The following is a 20,260-nucleotide window of genomic DNA, read 5'->3' on the forward strand; positions in this document are numbered from 1 at the left end:
GGCTCGCGTTCCCCGCGCTCCCCGCCTCCAGGTGCGGCGGCCGCGGCGCGCCCGCCCGTGTGACAGCGCCGCCCGCGCGGCCGCCGCCCGACCCCAGGCGCGGTGCGGGCAGCCGGCGGGGACCGGGAAGGAGGAGGCCCCGCGCCTGGGACCGACGGTGAGGACCGAGTGAACCGGGCGGAGCGAGACGCCGGCGCCGGGGCTTCCCCGCCCGCCTCGCCTTTCCCAGCTCGGCGGCCCGCGCGCCAGGCGAGTACCGGGGGCCGCGGGTGGGCAGGGCGGCGAGGCCGGGGCGGGGCCGGGCGGGGGCGGAGGGGACAGCCTAGAGCCGGGCTGGGGCTTTTCGGCACTTTCCGGGTAAATTTCCAGAGCGCAAAGTGCTTGGCTCTGGTTTCTGCCCCTTGGATTTCCCTCCCGCGTGTGGGCGTCTAAAAGGAAACCAGAAGCGGGTAAGTGATATAAAAACTCCTTACTAATGTGATTTGACCCGGGAGGGTGAGAATCCGCACAGACAACCAGGCACCTCCTCCAGCACCCCGCACCCCCAAATAAAAAGAAGCTGCCCCTTAGCGAGTTTCAGGCACCACGTTATTTACTCGGTGGAGGTAATGAGTTTGCTCGGGTCTCTGTGCTCCCCCGCACCCTGCTTGTTACACACTTTAAGAGGACAGGCTTGTTAATTAACTTTAATCACAGTCATTTGGCCTCCACCTGCCCGAACCCGACACCGTACCCGGGGACCTGTCGGCAGTGAGTTTACTAGATTGATCTTTCTCATTTTGTTTTGGAGACAAGCTTCTCGGGGGAATGGGTGTCCATCTCATTGAGTGAAGTAAGTTCGCCCAGGCTTGTTTTCTTAGACACTTTCCTCATCTCCTTTCGGCGATCTGGAGTTATTTTGATTTGGGGGAAGGCTAAGTGAAATTATATTGTGAATATGTCCTTTGATAATGAGAGGAAATAGACTCATGACATTGTAGGTTTTTGCAAGTTTGTGTAGTGATAGGAACATTTTTTTTTTGAAAGGTTGTCCTTGAAGTAGGCTGCTCGGTGGATTATATCCTTCTGGTTAAAAAAAAAAAAGTATTGAAAAAGAAACTATTTTTAAAAGTACGTTTAATCGGATGTCACTGTGATTACCAATAATAGTTTTGTACTTACAAGCTCAGTATTGATTTCCCCCGCACTTAAGCACTCTACACCCGCATGAGCTTATGGAACTTTGCCCATAAGTAATTGGAAGATGAAGTTTTGGCAGTTTTAAAAAGGAAGCTAACTTTTTTAAGGTGGGGAAACCCTCTAAACTTTTAGTTATGACTTTCATACACTTACAAGAGAAATACTGAGGGAAAATTCTCATGACATGACACTTTAACTGTGTTTAAAAAAGAAAGAAAAGAGTGAAATGGGTCATGGAACTAAGTTGGAGCCTAGAGTGGAAATGTCTCCCTGGCTCCTTTTTAAACACATAGTTAACAGATAGACATTTAAAGTGGGTCTTAACCCCACCAGTGTTTTATATAGATTTGGTTTGTTAGTACTTAGAGGTTTATTTAAATTAAAATGTATCTAGGGGAAAGTCAGTTGACTTGTTAAAACTTACTTATGTGGGTGTGTGTTTGTATTTTTTCTGACCTGTTAGATTTTATATGGATTGCCGGTGAAAGAAAAGTTGATTGTGTGTGTGTGTGTATTTTTTTTTTCTGATGGTATATTTAAAGATGAACTCTTAATCATCTAATATCACAACAAGCTTCCAGCAGTGACTCACAGATTAATGCTTTTCTATTCAAATACTCTTAGTTACTGTGGTTAAGTGTAGGACTCAGATTACAGTAAATTGTGATTTTATTTTTAAAGATTTAAAAAAAATTATTTGAGAGAGCACGCAGCAGGAGGGGTGGTAGGGGTGGGGAGGAGGGGGATGGGCAGGGAGAGAGGGACAAGCAGACTCCCTGCTAAGCACTCTGATAAGGGGCTCTATCCCAGGCCCCTGGGATCACGGCCTGAGCAGAAGGCAGACACTCAACAGACTGAGCCATCTTTGTTCTGCTGAATTGCAATTTCCTTGGGAACTTTTACATTAATATTATGGACTATGAAGTTTTAAAAGCCCCAGGACTCCGAGTTCTAGACTTCGTGATATCCAAGAAGTATTTTGTTTTGAATTTCTACCCCACCTTCCTGCAACTTTGAGAAAGTTTGGTGAAAGATGTTTTGAAATTGCCAAGTATTATGATGGTCTTCGCTTTCATAGCTTTCTTTTAACAAGAGTTTTGTGTTTTTTTTTTTTCCTCATTTATTTATAGACTCATTTATTGGATCCAGTCTTGGCACTTACTAAACTGAGGAATTTTTGGAATTCTTTGTAAAATATTAATTATGTAGAGAACTTTTTATTAATATTGGAAATATTTCTTAGCTTTGACCAAATGAGAATTGATGAGAGATTAGTAGCTATGAGATGTCTTTTTAAGCTTTACTGTGAAGACCTGGACCCGGGTAGTTTGTCATTTTAGTTTATCTTTTTTTTTTTTTTAATAGTATTGGCCAGATTAAACATATAATGATGATTAAACCATTTTGCTTGCTTATTTCCTTATTTGAAGCAATAGTCAATGGTATTCTCTTTATAAGATCTTTTCTAGTATAAGTATAGCCTATTTGTTTACCCATGCTATGGAGGGAAAAAAAAGAATCCTGATCTGGGTTGTGTCGTCATTTGATCAGCTTCAAGAGTAAAAACTACTAGTGAAGAGGTGAGAAGAATTATTTTCCTCTCTGACACCATTTATGTACAAAGGTGGATGGGTAGCTGAGGGCATACTCAGGGAAGGAATAAGAAGGTGATGAACATGCCCTCATGTTTCTCACAAAAATGGGAGGCACTAAGGGACTCTCTGCAGGTTATATTACATAGCTATTGCAAAAGGAAAGAAAGGGTAATCAGCGTGAAGCTGGAGAGATGATCAGGAAAGAGCAGAAGAGAGGTGTGGTCTCCATGCCGATTATCAGGTGACTTAGGCTCATGGAGGTGGTGATGGTTAACAGTCATTGTCAAGTCTCTTTCACACTACCCTGATGAAGTCTGGAGTCTTTAGACTGTTACTCAAGGCCCTTCATAGCCAACTCCACCTTCCTTTTCTGGCCTCACCTTTCATTACTTCTTGAACCTTAAGTTTGCTCCAGCTGTTCCCATCTCCTTGCTGTTATCACTGGAAGATATCTCCCTCTGTGCCCCCTTTATGGAGTTCCTTCTGCTTCAGAGAGGGCTGCCTGCATCTCCATTTCTTCCTACTCATCCTGAGATTCTCTTGCCTAACCCCTTCACGGATTGTTCTATCCTCAAAGCTCTGAATGGCTGCATATTTCACTGACTTCCATGGATTTAATTTGATATTTTTAGAGTTCCCTGACACTCATAAAAAATGATGGTTCTACTTCTCTATGTCATTAACAATAAAGCAATATTTAAAATGTAAGCCATGTGAAAGGCAAAGTCACAAAATTAGACTTTTCTTAGTATTATTTAAGTGCTTTTTGGGGGTATTATCAGAGTGTTCCAATTTCAGCATTCCTTCTTTACTGGGACTTAACTGAGGGGTAAAGAAATGATTTTTTGCCTGTGTGCTACTTTCCTTTGCTTATAGATCTTTCTGTACTCCTTTAGATTTTTGAACTCTGAGAGAAGATATCGCATCTTCACTTTCTTTGTGGCACTTGACACTGTTCTCAGATGAGGTAATAGGTAACCTTGAACTGCAAATATTTCTCACTATTATTACTCTTGGAGAGAGTAGTGTTCCTCAAATATTTATTGAATGAATAAATGTAAGTAAATGAGTCAGTAAGTTGGTAGACATTTGCTAAGATACCCTCTTTTCTTAAGAAAAAGAGACTGACAATAATGGAACCAATAGGCGTTAGCTCCCAAATTCAGCTGGAAAAGAGGTCAGGGTGCTATTTATAAATGCAAAGAGAGGAAATGTTCACAGTAGGCTATTTCGAAACATCTGGTTGTTAGTCTAAAAATGCGACTCAAATTCAGAGAAATCGTGGGGTATATGTTTATACTAAAATTTTAGAATTAAAATATAATGTATGATAAAATGCACATAGCATTAAGTGTAAGTCTTAATATCTCCCTGTTGAACTGTAGCATCATGCTAGTTTTGACCTGAGTAAATGAACGGTATGTTCAGTGTAGCATGAAATGGAACAGAATCCTGAAGAATGTGTGCTGGTGTTCTTATCAAGAGATCTAAGTGGTCCGGTTCTCCTTCTTGCAGCTGGCACCTGGCAGAAGCAGCCGCCCCACTAGGGGCCCACAGGTGGGAGTTCTCCACTATGATGCAGCTTTGGCTTGATGCCTTTTTACTATCCCCACTTTTGTTCTTGTAGAAGCTTGGCAAGATGCAACCTTTCTGGTTGCTCAAGAGATATGGCTCTCCTTCAAAGATCTGTGAATTAGAACTGAAAACAAGTTTCAAACGTTAGTCAGTTAACTTAAAAATCTAGATGGATAGCTTGAAAGAGAAAGATTTACTGACGCTGAGGAGATTATCCTGCACTTAACTATGAGATTATTATCTGAAACACCTAAACCTAGGTACTACTTAACCTCCTAGTAACTTCTCGTAATAAGTCAGTGAATTATCACTCTTAGCCTTTACCAGCTGTAGAAATGGATGTTAAGTTCTAGATTTTTGAAAGAGTTGTATTTTTCAGATTGCACAGTAAATAATCAAAATGTAACTTAAAACAGTCCTTTCTCCGTGATCCAAGCTACAGAATGCTTTTGCCCAGGCTGTGGCTATTTTCAGCTCAAACCTTTCCATCCAGCAGACACTAATTAAATGCTGATTGCTTGCCAGGGACTGTTATCTTTATGCATATTTACTTATTTCACCCTCAGAACAGGCACTATTGTCATTACTGCTTACAAATAGATGACAGTGGTGAGGCACAGAAAAAGGAAGGAACTTTTCCAAGGTCATGCAGCTAGCACATGGTGGAGCTAGGATCACTGGTAATCCCTGTGCTCTGTGTCCCAAGTCTAGTTTTCAGGTGAAGTCCTCATTCTCACTAATCTAACCGCATCTCTATATTGCTAAATTAATAAAACTATATTTACTGCTGTGTTAGGTGCACTGTAGGTTTATTAGAAGAATAATTTACAGTGCTAATTTAAAGGCATGTAATTTTACCAGGCAGGCAGAAGAAAACCAGTCAAACCAAGTGCAGTAATACAGTATATGACCAAGTGCAAGATTGTTACAAGTGAGTGAATAATAATAGACAACATTGATTGCACATTTACAGTTTGCACATTGTTCCGTATACCTTATATATTTTACTTGTTGAATCCTAACGAATCCTATTAATATGAGGTATGTTATCCTCATTTTACAGATGAGGAAACTGAACTTCAGGGAAGTTAAATAACTTAGAAGGATACACAGTTAACAAATGGGGAAGGCTGGTTTGGAATTCCAGTGGCCTGATTCCAGAGCACAGTGCTCCTGCCTGGGCGGAAGCAGGGATGGAGTAGGTAGGGAAAACTCATGGATGTGGTGGTCCCTGGTTGTAAGATTTGAATTAGCCTCTAAAGGAAAGGAAAAAAAAGTCCTAAGTATGTACAGGAAGTTCAGTTTGAATAAAAGCTGAGAAGTTGGCCCAGACCTTCTAGTCTCTCTCCCTAGCTCCTTGTTGTGCTGCACAAACGGGAAAAAAAAAAAAAAACAAATCGTAACATAAAATTTGCCATCTTCACTATTTCTGAGGGTACAGTGGGGTAGTAAGTAATTTACATTGTTGTGAACTAGATCTCCAGAACATTTTCATCTTGTAGAACTGAAACTGCACACCCATAAAACAGTTCCCCCCACTGCCAGCCCATTCTACTTTCTATGAATTGTTCTACTTTAGATACCTCAGAGAAGTGGAATCCTGCTGCATTTGTCTTTTTGTGACTGCCTCATTTCACTTAGCATCATGTCCCCAAGGTTTATCCATGTGGTAGAATATTGCTGAACTACCTGTTTAAGACTGTGTAGTATTCAGTTGTCTGTGTACACTGCATTTTGTTTTTTATCTGTCAGTCAACATTCAGATTGTTTACGCTTCTTCTTCTGCCTCACATTTAAAGTTAAACTTTTCTGACCCTGGTCTAGTACCGTCTGGAACAATACTTCAGTACTTTCTATTCTAGCCACACTGTCTTTGTTTTTACCATCACTATTGACTGTTCTCATGGACAGTGACTACTTTGGTTATATTTGATGATTTGATTTTGACTTCATACTGTGATGGTATATAGTGTCACAGTAGCTGTCTTTCCGCAGTGATAGATGCAAAATACATGTTAATCAGCTACATTAAGTTACCATTGCTGTATACAGTAATTTCGAAGATATTTTCCCATAATTTATGTCATTTTGTCTCAAATCTCACCCTAAGTAAAGGTAAATGAATGCAGGTTTCCATATATAACCACTTCCATGGAGACACACACACACACACACATACACAAACTGAAAAGGTATATAACACTTGAGCTCATAAGACATGGTATATTGAAACGGGATTTTCCCAGTGACTGTAAGTACTTACACATAGCTAGAGAGTAAAAGGAGAGGAAAAACATGAAGTGCTTGGTACCACTCTATTGTTAAATCAGTTATGTGACTGTTAGGGGGCATCATGGTTAACAGCGCAGATCATGGAATCTGACCCTTAGAATTCTGGAAACTATCCACTGTTTATCTGCTGTGTAACTTTGGGCATGGGACTTTCCTCCCAAGGCAGCTTTGAGGATTAAATGAGATCCTACACAGATGGTTTGCAAACATCTGTACATATTGGCTATTAATAGCGTGTAAGTCTGGGGGAAAATGAAAGAGGATGGCCGTGTTTTCATGGGTGGGGAGGAGTAGTGGTCAAGGTAAGGAGCATGGCAGGGAAGGTCAGGGCCTGCGGATGACCGCAGTTAAGACAGATGGCCAGGTTGGGGAAACTGGGCTTCCTGTAAGGGATTTGGTGGAGGTAGTGTTGCCACAAGGTAGCTATGTGAATGGGCGGTAGGAGAGAGGGGCTAAACGGCCGATTTTTTAGTATTTTCGGCAGCTAAGCACTCAGCTGGAGAACAGGATTTTAGGCTTTCGACCCTTTGCAATCTGTCTTATAGTATGGGATGGAGTAATGTGACAACAAGCATATTTTCTCTAAACCACTTCCTCTTCTACATGGTTGTGGGGGAACAGTCAGATATCATCTTATGAATACTTGGAGTTAACATCTTGGTATTAAACATGAGTTTACTTGGGGCGCCTGGGTGGCTCAGTGGGTTAAAGCCTCTGCCTTTGGCTCAGGTCATGATCCCAGGACTCTGGGATCGAGCCCCTGCATCGGGCTCTCTGCTCAGTGGGGAGCCTGCTTCCTCCTCTCTCTCTGCCTACTTGTGATTTCTGTCTGTCAAATAAATAAAAAATCTTAAAAACAGCAACAACAAACAAACATGAGTTTACTTGATATGCACATGCCATCATATGTATTTCTTGTGACTGTATTGTGTAGTGAGGCAAAGGCGGAATTCTGTTACAACCTGTAGCCTGAACTAACTAGTTCAGTATGTTATCCATATGGAGCTCATTGGTTTCTTAAAGGATTAGCTATTTCTCCACAGTAAGTTTATTCTCAACTCGAAGTCAGGGATATTTCCCTTATCTATAGTGCCAGTCATCCTCTGGGGGTAACTGATCATTTGTAGAGATTTAGAGGACTAAAAATTGTATGTGAGGTTTCTACCTTGGTGATCATTGCAGGGTGTCATAAATCAATTTTCCTATCTACTGGTTCAGTCATGATGACCAGCAAAATAATTTTTTTCCACACATTTCTGGGTTCTCCCTGGGAGATAGTTCCACTCTGTTGGGACCCATTATTCTGGAATATAGTAAACTCTCATTGTTCTTCAGATCAGTAAGACTTGTATTGATAACCTTGGGAGTTTCATTATTCATGTGGCAGCCTAATTCCGCTTTTATTTGGTAGATATTTTATAAGGTTCCTTTTGGGTTTTGTGATCCTGTGATGGTTAAACCTACTTGAACACATTTGTAGTTTCTAAATATTCTAAGGTTATGTTTCTGATTTTAAAAAGGTGTACTTTAAAAGATGGGTTAAGGGCGCCTGGGTGGCTCAGTTAGTTAAGCGACTGCCTTTGGCTCAGGTCATGATCCTGGAGTCCTGGGATTGAGTCCCACATCGGGCTCCCTGCTTGGCAGGGAGTCTGCTTCTCCTGCTAACCTCTCTCCTCTCATTCCCTCTCTCTCTCCCTCTCAAATAAATAAATGCTTAAAAAAAATGGGTTAAAGTTATGAACGAATTTAATTGTATGGTGCTACTTTTTTCCTCCTCTCATAAGATATGAGAGTTAAGCAAATGGGATTCTAGAAATTGTTAGAACTGTATACTTCAGTGACTTCATGGTTTTCAAGAAGTGACCCCTGATTTTCAGTTGTTTCTTTCCTAGCTCAACTAGGGGATATGACCAAGATCCACTCCACTGGTAGTGGGTGGAGGGATGAGTGGTGGGGAGTGGCTCACTGAGGTGGTTTACCTTACTTGAGGCACGGGAGTAGGATAGCTGCCCCAACCCATGAATTTTTAAAAGCCCCACATGTGGATTGGAATTCTTCCAGCTGACCTCCTGCTAACCTCCAACTCCTAATTTGAAGATCTCTTTTAGTGGTTAGATGGATTGGAGAAATCTGTATGTGAATCCTGTCTCTGCTTCTGACAAATTTGGTGACCTAGACATAAGCTTTAACACTTTGTGTGTTTTATACTTTCTGTTTTAAATCATCTGAAAGCTGGGAAGAAGTCATTCAGCAAACATTTATTGAGTACCTACTGTATGCCCGACAGTGTTCAAACATGAAGGCTAGAGCAGTGAACAGTACACAAGATCTCTGCCCTCTTGGAACAGTCCACAGATACTAGGTTGTAACAAAGCCGTAAGATAGAGTAGGAGTAAGGAATAGTGAGGCACAAGGCCACTGGCATGCATGGCGGGAGTAGGGAAGGCCTCTCTGAAGTGGCCACATTTGAGCAGAGACCTGCTAAAGTGAGCCATGTGTGTTTGTTGAGAAAGCAGATTTGAAAGAGATGTGAGGGTGAGAAGTGAGCTCATGAGGTGGGAATAAAACTGAGGCCACCTTGATGGGAATTGAGTGATGGGAGTGGTTAGCCAGGGAATATGAAGTTGGAAAGTCCCAAGGAGTGATGTGGTGTGACTTTTGTTATAAAATGAATCCTCCCAGCTGCTCTAGTGAGACTGTACTATATGTGTATGGGGGGGGCGCACAGGACAGAATCTGGATTTGAGTCAGGAAACTATTGTAGTGGTCTGAGATGGACAAGATGATGGCCTGGATGAGGCCGTGAGCAGACGTGGTGAGAAGTAGTTGGTTCAGGATGGAGTATCCAGGTTGAACTCAATAAAATAATAAGATCTTGTGTTATTAAGTGATATTCAAGCCCGGCATGGAGCAGGGAGTCCTAAATATTACTTCTCTTTTACTTTCTCTTGAAAATTGGTCAGGATAGGATGGACAAACATGGAATCACATCTGTAAGGCCAACTTCTTGTACATTCCCTGAAGATGTACTACATACACATTGTGCACTATGTTTATAAACAAATGATATGACTGGCGTTTATGGGGCAGCTTTTATGGGCTGGGCATCATCTTGGCAGAGTTATTAGTTTATTATGGGGTAGTAAATAATAGGAAACAGCTTTTCTGTGTGCAGTTCTAAATGCTTCACAACAGACATATGAAATACGTATTATTATTTTTTTACAGGTTTTTATTTGACAGAGAGCACAAGTAGGTAGAGCAGTAGGCAGAGGGAGAGAGAGAAGCAGGCTCTCCACAGAGGAGGGAGCTTGATGCGGGGCTCGATTCTAGGACCCTGGGATCATGACCTGAGCCAAAGGCAGCTGCTTCACCAACTGAGCCACCCAGGTGCCTCTGAAATAGGTATTATTATTATTATTTCTGTTTTCCTGATGAGGGGAAACTGAGGCCCAGAAAGGTTAAATACTTGTTTAGGCTCACAAAACTAGTAAGTAGAGGAAGTAGGATTTGACTCCAGGTGTCCAGCTCCGAAATCTCGGTTTTGTATTTCAGTATTCTACTTCTGTAGATTACTATGTAATGAATCAAATATGATTCAATGCTTTTAAGAAGTAAATGCTGTAAGAGTACAGAGAAGAGAGCTTTTTTGTTCAGTAGAGACCTTGTAAAGGAAGTGGCATTTGAGTTAGACTTCAAAGAATGGGAAAGATTTCAGCTGTGGGGAGATGGTGATGATAGGGATGGAAATAAATAATTATAATGATGGAAATGCATGTCTACTAAGGACTTAACATGTAGTAAGCACTGTTCTAACAATCTTCTTCAGTACAGAGGTACCCGTAAGTGTTTCCATTTTATGTATCCGGAAACAGACACACAAACATATACCTGTGTTGGGGCATCTGGGTGGCTCAGGTGTTAAGTGTCTGCCTTCAGTTAAGGTCATGATCCCGGGGTCCTGGGATGGAGTCCCACATTGGGCTTCTGCTCAGCAAGCCTGCTTCTCCCTCTCCTACTCTCCCTGTTTGTGTTTTCTCTCTTGCTGTCTCTCTCTGTCAAATAAACAAATAAAATTTTTAAAAAACAGAAAACAAACCCCCATATGCTTGTGTTTATACTGCTAGGATGTGGAAGAGGTGGGGTTTGCCTCTGACACCAGACTGATGGGCAGTGGGTTAGGAGGGGCATTCCATCCTGGAGGGGAGAGTGATGCGTTTAGGCTCAGGTGGGATGGTGTAAAGTATATTTGGTGAATGTGAGGAATTTAAAATTGTAAAATTTTCTTCCACATCACTGGTCATCTCTGGGGTCTGTTACAAGTACATATTTCTGGGCCTATTATCAGCCACTGTTGCTGAACAGAGGATCCGCAGACCAGCATCATGGAGAGCTACTGACCTAGATCATAGCATGCATGCCAGTGTGCCCAGGTGGAGGCCAGAATACAGAGGGCATTGATACCATTTTAAGGAGTGTACACATGGTAGCCTTTGATGGAATGGGCATGTCCATCTCTTTGTGTATGATGTGCATATGGGGTAGAAGCCTCTGCAGAAAGAACTGGATCTGTGAACACCCTTGAGTGGTCAGACAGTTAAAAAGTCTGGTGACTGGAGGATGGAGCTGACAAAGTGCAGAGAGGATGGTAGGGCCTGTGGGGAGGGAGCCTCTTCCAAATCTTGAAAAGGAATCAAGTTCATGTTCAGCATGTGGAATGATAGCAGAGGGGTGGTTTTGGGCATTTGGTGTATCTGTCCTTGATTCAGCCACCCAGGAAGTGTATGTATATACTCCAGGGGAAGGGAAGGGCGTTGCGTATAAAACCTACGTGCACACACACCACAGAACTAACAAAATGGGGCTCTCAACCACTTGTATGCCTACCATCCTTCCCTATCTCTTAAATGTGTCCCAAGCAAGCACTCTGTAGAGTTCTAGGATTCCAGTTGTACATGTATCTGAAGAAAGGAGTGATCCATTGTATTTTAAGAGGCTGAAAGGAAGCCTTCACGGAGGTGGTAATACCTGCCTGCAGATGGAACAAATGCCAGAGGAATGGGGCGATTAAGCAGTTTGTTGCTTCAGGAATGATAATTAACAATAATGAGCTACAGTGAGCGATGATGCTGGTAGAATGTTTGGCACAGTTGAAATTGAGACTGGAGCTAGTCCACAGAACACCTACCTTGCAGTAGATAGTGGGAGGTATGGTATCTGCACATAATTGCTGTTTACGTCAATAGTAGCTGCATTATTGTTGTTATTAGACTGACACTGTACTGTGGTAGGACATGGTAACAAGCTTAGACTTTTTCTTTTCGAGGATGCGGAGGGACATGCTAAATTTGGATTTTCAGTAGCTCATTGATAGCTCACGGTCTCCATAGACCATGCTGAGGGATTTGTTTAGAGACTGTAATAATCCAGGCAAGAGATCTAATGAGCATCTGAACCATAGCAGGGGCAGTGCAGATAGAGGAGTGTATCAGTCAGTTTGGGCTGCTGCAACAAAAATGCCACACACTGTTTGACTTTTAACAAAACAACACAAAACAAAATTCTTTTTCTAACAGTTCAGGAGATGGGGAAGTCCAAGATCAGGGTGTTAGCCAATTTGGCAATAGTTATTTCCATTTGTGATGTGAAAAAAAAAATAGATAATATATTTATAAAATAATTGCATAGAGCAAGAGCGGTATATCCGAGTATTAGTTTTGTATATAGTGTTGAGGTTTAAGCTTTCTTCTTTTTTTTTGGTCTTGACGTATTTTTATTTTGACTGTGACAGAGGGACACTTTATTGTCAAAGTCATTTCCTGCCCTGCATTTCATTTGTATTTTCTTTGCTTCTGCAGTGCTGCCTGAGTACAGTACATGCTTTCCCTTTTTTCACATACCTGTGTGTCATTGTTTGCTGATATTTTTAAAGAGTTGAGGCAATGGCTTTTGGGTGACTGGCAGATAAGACTTGTGGTGTTGGAGTTGTGCCTTTCGGAGAGCTATTTTGATTTGTGATTTCCAGAGGCATTGTATCAACACTTTTTCAGATCAGTTTACCTAGGTGAGGGGTGTCTCCTTTGGTTATTTCAGCATGTGTTATGCATGTTTTGTACTTTTTTCTTTTTATTGAATGAAGCATAATATCCAGAAATGTGCACATATCCTACATTTCCACAAACAGAACACAGTTGTATGAACAGCACCTAGATGAATTGACCTTTTAAAAAATTTAATGATGTTGTTTGGGAGAAAAATGAACCTATGTGAATCTGCTACTCATAAAGGAAAATGTAACCTTTAAACTTTTTCCTTTCCCTTTCATATTAATTTATTACCTGTTATCTAATGTGTTTAAGAATTACCTGGTTTTATCTTGTATATCAATATTGTACATAACATGCTATTGCATTTTTTTTAAGATGTTATTTGAGAGAAAGAGAGCACAGGAGCATGGTGAGGGGGAGTGGCAGAAGGAGAGGGAGAAGCAGACTCCCCACCCCACCCCCCACCCCAAGCAGGGAGCCGGATGTGGGGCTTGAACCCAGAACCCTGAGGTCAGGACATGAACCGACGACAAGATGCCTAACCAACTGAGCTACACAGGCACCCCAAATGCTACTGCATTTTTTAAATGGAAACTCTTGACCTGAGAAATAAGCTTAATTGTGCTTTTTAAGAGAGTCTTTGAAGAGAGTGTATAAAAGAAGAACATTGTTCATAGCTAGTTACAGTTAAGAGAAATTATCTAAAATTTGGAAATCAAAAGAATGTACAGCATGTTCTTTCAGTGCCTTGTATGGAGGTGTTGTTTAACAGGCCAACCCTAAGGGTATTTAATTCTCATCTTGTGCTCTACTTTTTATTTACTGTTTAGTTAGAGCCCTGAACAGATTACAGATTTTTGTCTGGTAAAGAGATAACCCCAAAGGTTGTGGTTTTATTGCCTTGCAGGACATTAACAAGTTTTTTAAATCTAACCCACCTATCTTAGTCTAACACTTAAAAAATAAGTCTTTTCTGATGGGCTGTCTAAACCTGTTCCCACAAATGCTCCTGGAACTAGCCTTACCATCTTACTGGTTCCCTCATTAATTAATGGGTTGAATAAATTATTTGGCACGTGTTCATTTTATATTTGTGGGTAAGTCATTTTCTACCTTTTTTGAATATCATCATTGGATACTACCATGGCATTTCTCTTCTGTACTTTCACATTGTACCTAGGAATTGACTTCTGAGGACATGCACAGTAATGCCAAAGATTCTAAATTCTGAGTGAACTGAAGTAATTATCCTCATTTCTGTTGCGTTTCTTCAGAGAAAGTTTATAAGGTATAAATTAGGTTTTAATAACTAGAACACCCTAATACATTAATATTCTCTTTCTCTCTCTCTCTATCTCTCTTTTTTTTTTTTTCAGGCTTAAGCACATAAAACATTCACTGTGAAGAAAATAACATTTTGACATTTTTCTGTCACAAGTGGTAGAGGAAGAACCAGAAGTGCACTCTCCTCTGTGTGTACCTCATTTTACTGCTTTTGATATGTCAGCTTAGTAATGAAGCCACCATTATGTCCTCAGTCAGTGAAGTAAATGTTGATATCAGAGATTTCCTAATGAGCATTAATTTGGAACAGTACCTCCCACGCTTCCGCGAATTTGGTTTGAATACTGTGAAAGACTGTACAGCAGTGAATGATGGTGTGCTACACAAAATTGGAATATCGCCGACGGGACACCGGAAGAGGATACTGAAGCAGTTACAGATAATCTTGTCAAAAATGCAAGATATCCCAATATATGCAAATATCCATAAAACAAAGAAGGACGATGAGACTTCAGAGGATTGCCACACTCCATCTTCTGGTCAAAATACCTCCACAGAACTTTCTGATACGGGTGACGTACAGGTATCTGGCCTGACGCGCTGGGAGACTGTCACCAAAAATCTTGATCCAAATGACATTGCAAATAGCCAGTCTCTTAAATCAGACGATAATCTGTCTCTTCTTAAACAGAACTTTCCTGTTCCAGAAGACGAACCACACCTGAATTTGAGTTCTTTACAACATACTCCATTTGGTAATGAGAATATTAAAACGGAATCTTTGATTACAGAGAAAACTACGGATTGCTCAGTTGAAGAACAACAAACAAAAAGATTTGAAGTGATCTCGGAAAATGTGAGCAAGCTTCCTGATGTGTATCCTGAATGCTTTTCTTCCCTTGGCTGTTCAATATCGGAGGCACATTCTGGAAATGGAACTAATGGTTTAACAGAAAGATCACCACCATCCCCATTCTTTCAATTTCAGGGAGAAATGGTTGTTAATGATTTGTATGTTCCATCATCTCCAATCCTAGCACCTATGAGAAGCCGTAGCAAGTTGGTTTCAAGACCATCTCGGTCTTTTCTGCTAAGACATCGGCCTGTGCCAGAGATTCCAGGGTCAACAAAAGGAATTTCAGGGAGGTAAGAATTTTTATGGTGAACTGTATGTATTCAGTTTGGGGGAATTTACTTACTTTTAATACAGATTTTTAGTGTTTGAAAATTCGACTTATATTAATTTATCCACTCAACCAACATTTTTTTTTCCTTCTTTTTAAACTAGAACATGCCATTTCTTTTACATATTATTACCCAGAGTCTATTTTCAACTTATAACTGCCTGGGACTCTTTAGTTTTCTCCCATGTAATTGGGGGAAATTCCCTTCAATTTTACCTGGCTGTTCCTTTCCATACTTTCCCCTCACACCTGGTATTATATTCTTCCATGAGTGCAGTTCTCATACTGAAATTGCTGATTCTGTCTCCCCACTGGATTCTTTGTTCTTTGGCGGGGACAGCCTTTCTAATGTGTATATTTCTACTGTCTGACACAATGCGTTGGCATGAATTAATAATTCAAGACACATCTGAGGAGCTCCTGCTTGGGTGCTGGTCACTGCGCTAGGTGCAAAGGAGGGAGGGAAGAATAAAGGCACTTGAGGTGTACTGTAGGAAACGGATATAAAAAGCATGGTCACAGTACAGTGCGAAAACCAGTTCACTCACACCGGAATTCTAAGGAGGGGCCCCCCAGCATGTTGGGTTCGTAGCCTTTGAGGTAACTGTCAGGCTTAAGAGCTGACTTAACAGCAGCGAGAGCTTTCATTCCTTTCTCAAAGTTACACCTAAAATAGTTGTGGTTTTCTCCAGGGTTGTGGTGGGATGTTTTTTCACTAAAAGCTAACACTTGTCTCTCTGCTGGGAGTCCTGAGGTTGTTCGACTGTTAACTGCTGTGGTACTAAATGCAATTACGGATTTCCTGCACGGGCGTTTCTTCAAGATCCTCTGTCCCTGCCTGCATCCACTCTGTCCCTACGGTTGGTCCTTTTGCCCTTGGGCATCCGTGGTGATTATTGTGCATGATCCCGGTTGTGTTTGCAGGGGGAAATGTGGTGGCTTAGTATTTGCCAAAGAAAATGTGGCCATTTACAGGACTGTTCTTTTAAGAACTTCTCATTAGAGGGGCATCTGAGTGGCTCAGTGGTTAAGCCTCTGCCTTTGGCTCAGGTCATGATCTCAGGGTCCTGGAATCAAGCCCCGCATCAGGCTCTCTGCTCAGCGGGGAGCCTGCTTCCCCCTCTCTTTCTCTTCCTGCCTCTCTGCCTACTTGTGATCTCTGTCCGTCAAATAAATAAATAAAATCTTAAAAAAAAAAAAAAAGAACTTCTCATTAAAACATAAACTCTTTGAGGGCGAAGAGCCTAGCTTGTTTGTCTTCATCTTGACATCGCTAGTGCCAATAGCGATGTCTAGTCTTTCCTTGGAAATCAGTAGTGATAGTGTCATTTATTAAACACTGTAGGTTTTAGTTTGGTTTAAAATTTCCCATGGATCATCTAAATCTCACAGTGGCCCTATGATACATGTTGTATTAATCACCCACTTTTTAATGAGGTGACTGAGCCTCAGTTCATTTTCTAGGATCACATGACTGGTAAACTAGGATTTCATTCCAATACATCAGACTCCAGAGCCCACACTCACTTTCTTAACCACTCATTTAGTAAATATTCTTAAAAATGTAGATTGCGTGTAGGAGATTTGAAGTATTAGTTACACAAGTAGAAGATGACTAATTTTTGTATGACACTTCAGTTTTAAAATGTTTTGCTAATTTTAAACAAAAGAAGGCAACTGAGAAGGGTTTGCTATGAGTACACACATTGAAAGTGTTTCTTTGCCAGTACAGAATCCTTTTGGGAGTTGGTAGGATAGCTTCAGATAAGAAACATTTGGCTTAAGTTTTAAACAAGTTGTGCTATTTTTCATACATTTTTGAGAATCTTGGTGTTTATTCAGTTGTAAGTGTAAACTGTGCATCATATGAAAGGCTTGTTATTCACATTATTTGTGTGAGTCTTTGAAGATGAAACTTGAAATAATGTTAAAATTATTCATGAATAACTTAGTGCTAGTTTCTTCGGAGCCCTGCCAAATTATCCCATGTAACCTTTCTGCTATGATTATGGCAGTAAATGGTACCTGTGTATCTATGGTGCTCATATCATAACATGAGAAAGGAAACTAAATTATTTTCAAACTGCACTGTGTTTTTCCTTGTGGTGCTGGCCTGAATTGCAAATAATAATTTTGCAAGATTTAAAAAATGTCATAATATGACTTTAAAACTGTGGATTCTATAACCTGAGATTGTCTGTAATCAAATAACATATAAATGATATTTTAGTACATTTCTCGAGGTACCAAATAAAAATATTTTTTGTGGGCAATACTCGTAACATAATTCCTTTACTAGGTAAACATTTCATGTATCTGTTAAAAGGTATAGATGTTGGATGTGTTACCCTGGTGTGAGGCTCGCCCTTTCCTTCTCTCTCCCTGAACACAAGTTCCTCCCTCTGCCTTTTCTCTCCTTATTTATCTGACACAATCGACTCCTGGCCAAATGGGTTATCTTTGTCCTTTCCTTGAGTTTCCCCTGAATTCCTGCCTGCTCCTAGTCTTGGAAAGGCTGGACTATGTGGGGATATGGACGATGAACCTCAGAAGCTTTTTTTAATCTTGAAGAGCCAGCTCTTCCCTTATCAGCTTCCCCTGGAGGTCTCCCATAGAGGCCTCCAAGCAGAGAATTCCAGAATCTTGCCCTTTCCTGGGGAGCCTCTGAATGTTTTGAGGGAAGGGGAAAAAAGCAGAGAGGCGGAGAGGACGATGGGACATAGGGCTGCACTGTGATCAGAGGACATCCGTTATAATTTAAGACTGAGGTACTGTATTGACTAACGCCCCTTGACAGCTGTGAAATATAAACCCCAAGTCTCTAGGCTTCTCTGAAATTTGTATTGATAATAGCAACCTTAGATATTTTTCTTTAGTTATACATAGACATGATATGAACATTAAAAGTGTCCCATTACATGGTAAAGTACCCATTACATGGGTAATACTTTAATGTTGAAATATACATGAGCAGAAAGTGTACAAAAAAGTAATAAGCAACTGTTGGGTACATTGAAGTGGAAAAATACGGGAATTCAACCTTTCTCATGTTCAAGAAAACTGTACATTTCACGTTACAGTGGAAAAGTGCTTAGCTGTCCAAAATTTATTTTCTTTTAAAATTCCTTCTTATGAATTCTGTGAAAAAAGTAGGCTGATTATTTCAATATTTGCAAAATTTTGACTTCATCTAAATAACGAATCAAAATTTACTTCATGGTCTGATTTATTCTTAGAGGATGATGATGTGTTTGCTCCATACTTTTTATAAGTAAAAAGACATTAGGTTTATGCTTTTTAAAATTTTCAAACACCGCTTTGTTTGCAAAAATATATAAAATTTTTAAGTTTTTGCTGAAATTCCAGTTAACAGATGGTGTAATATTAGTTTCAGGTGTAGAATGTAGTGATTCAGCACTTCCCTACAACAGTTGTGCTCATCACAGTAACTGGCCTGCTCCTCAGTCCCCATCGCCTGTTTAACCCCTCCCTCCACCCCCCTCCCCGCTGGTCACTATCAGTTTGTTCTCTGTAGTTAAGGTTTGCCTCTCCTTTTCTTTTTATTCCCCTTCGATCCTTAGTTTTGTTTCTCAAATTCCACTGAGTGAAATCATATGGTATTTCTCTAACTTGTTTAGCATATACTCTCTAGTTCTATCCATATCCTTGCAAATGGCAAGATTTCGTTCTTTTTTATGGTTGAATAATGTTCCATTGTACACATATGCACACCCCATCTTCTTTATCCATTTGTCAGTCACAGGACACTTGGGCTCTTTCCATAATTTGGCTATTGTGGATAATGCTGCTATAAATATCAGGGGGCATGTGTCCCTTTGAATCAGGATTTTTCTATCCTTTGGGTAGACACCTAGTTGTACAGTTGCTGGGTTGTAGGGTAGTTTTTTTTTTTTTTTAAGATTTTATTTATTTATTTGACAGAGATCACAAGTAGGCAGAAAGGAGGCAGAGGACAGAGAGAGAGGGGGAAGCAGGCTCTCTGCTGAGCAGAGAGCCCGATATGGGGCTCGATCCCAGGATCCTGGGATCATGACCTTGAGCCAAAGGCAGAGGCTTTAACCCACTGAACCACCCAGGTGCCCCTGGGTAGTTTTATTTTTAACTTTCTAAGGAGCCTCCATACTGTTTTCCAGAGTGGCTGTACCCATTTGCATTGCCGCCAACACTGCAAGTTTCCTCTTTCTCCACATCCTTGCCAACACTTATATATTCTTGTGTTGCTGATTTTAGCCATTCTGACAGATGATTTGAGGTGATATCTCTTTGTAGTTTTGTTTTATATTTCCCTGATGAGTGATGTCGAATATCTTTTCATGTGTCTATTGGCCATCTGGATGTCTTCTTTGCAAAAATGTCTATTCATGACCTCTGCCCATGAAAAACTATATTTTGAGCTACAACTTTTGCTAGTTGATTAAAAAAAAAGTTTGAGAATAATGATGTAGATTTTTGTGTTGCAATCCTTCTGTAATTATCATTATTCTTACCTTAAGGATGTTTTTTGGAACTTCTTGGATTGAGACTTAATTGTCTGTACATTGTAAATTTCACATGCTTGGTCTGTGTTGTAGTTAAAACACTCTCATGTTTTCTGAAATCAGATTTGTGTGTTTTATTTAGATATTATGTAACCTCAAGGCAGTTTTAAACTGATGCCTAATGATTGTGGTTTTCTTTTGAATTGAGTTCTATAATGACCTGTAGTTAGTCTGTTGTAGTAAGTCTGTGACAAATTTCAAGAATTGGATTTTTAAAAAAACATTTTATGAAATGATAGTCCATTTATGGTGTGTAATTATTTTTTGGTGTGGCTGCCTTCTCTAAGTAACAGTTAAGTATAGATCCTAAAGGGAGACCATTAACATTAATTAACCTTTATAACACGGCTTTTCTTGGTAATCTTAGGGATTAAAACATATATGAAAAAAAAAACCATCTGTAGGCATGCTGAAGATCCACTTTAATAATCAGAGTTTTTTTTTTTTTTTACCACTTGGTGTTTTACTTAATATTATTTTTGAGATTTGTCCACATTGATGCACATATTTTATGCAATGACTGTTACATATTTTTTTTTTTAAAG

General features: G+C 40.4%; 1 protein-coding gene across 6 annotated transcripts in view; it reads left to right on the forward strand.

Annotated features, from left to right (window-relative positions):
* Positions 1-343: 343 nt before the first annotated feature.
* The window catches only part of ARAP2 (ArfGAP with RhoGAP domain, ankyrin repeat and PH domain 2), a 183,974-nt gene continuing 164,057 nt past the window's right edge, over positions 344-20,260 (forward strand). For 4 of the 6 annotated variants that reach the window (XM_032853582.1, XM_032853617.1, XM_032853611.1 and 1 more), the window contains exons 1-2: positions 344-449; positions 14,065-15,118. In XM_032853582.1, the coding sequence (XP_032709473.1) occupies positions 14,217-15,118 (902 nt within the window). In that variant the 5' untranslated portion in view covers positions 344-449; positions 14,065-14,216. Of the gene's footprint in view, positions 450-9,998; positions 10,047-13,793; positions 13,977-14,064; positions 15,119-20,260 lie in introns of those variants that run through there. The other 2 variants (XM_032853589.1, XM_032853597.1) reach the window with 2 other exon arrangements.

Source organism: Lontra canadensis, unplaced genomic scaffold (assembly GCF_010015895.1).
Source record: "Lontra canadensis isolate GAN:19392208 unplaced genomic scaffold, GSC_riverotter_1.0 scaffold1, whole genome shotgun sequence".
Classification (NCBI taxonomy): domain Eukaryota; kingdom Metazoa; phylum Chordata; class Mammalia; order Carnivora; family Mustelidae; genus Lontra; species Lontra canadensis.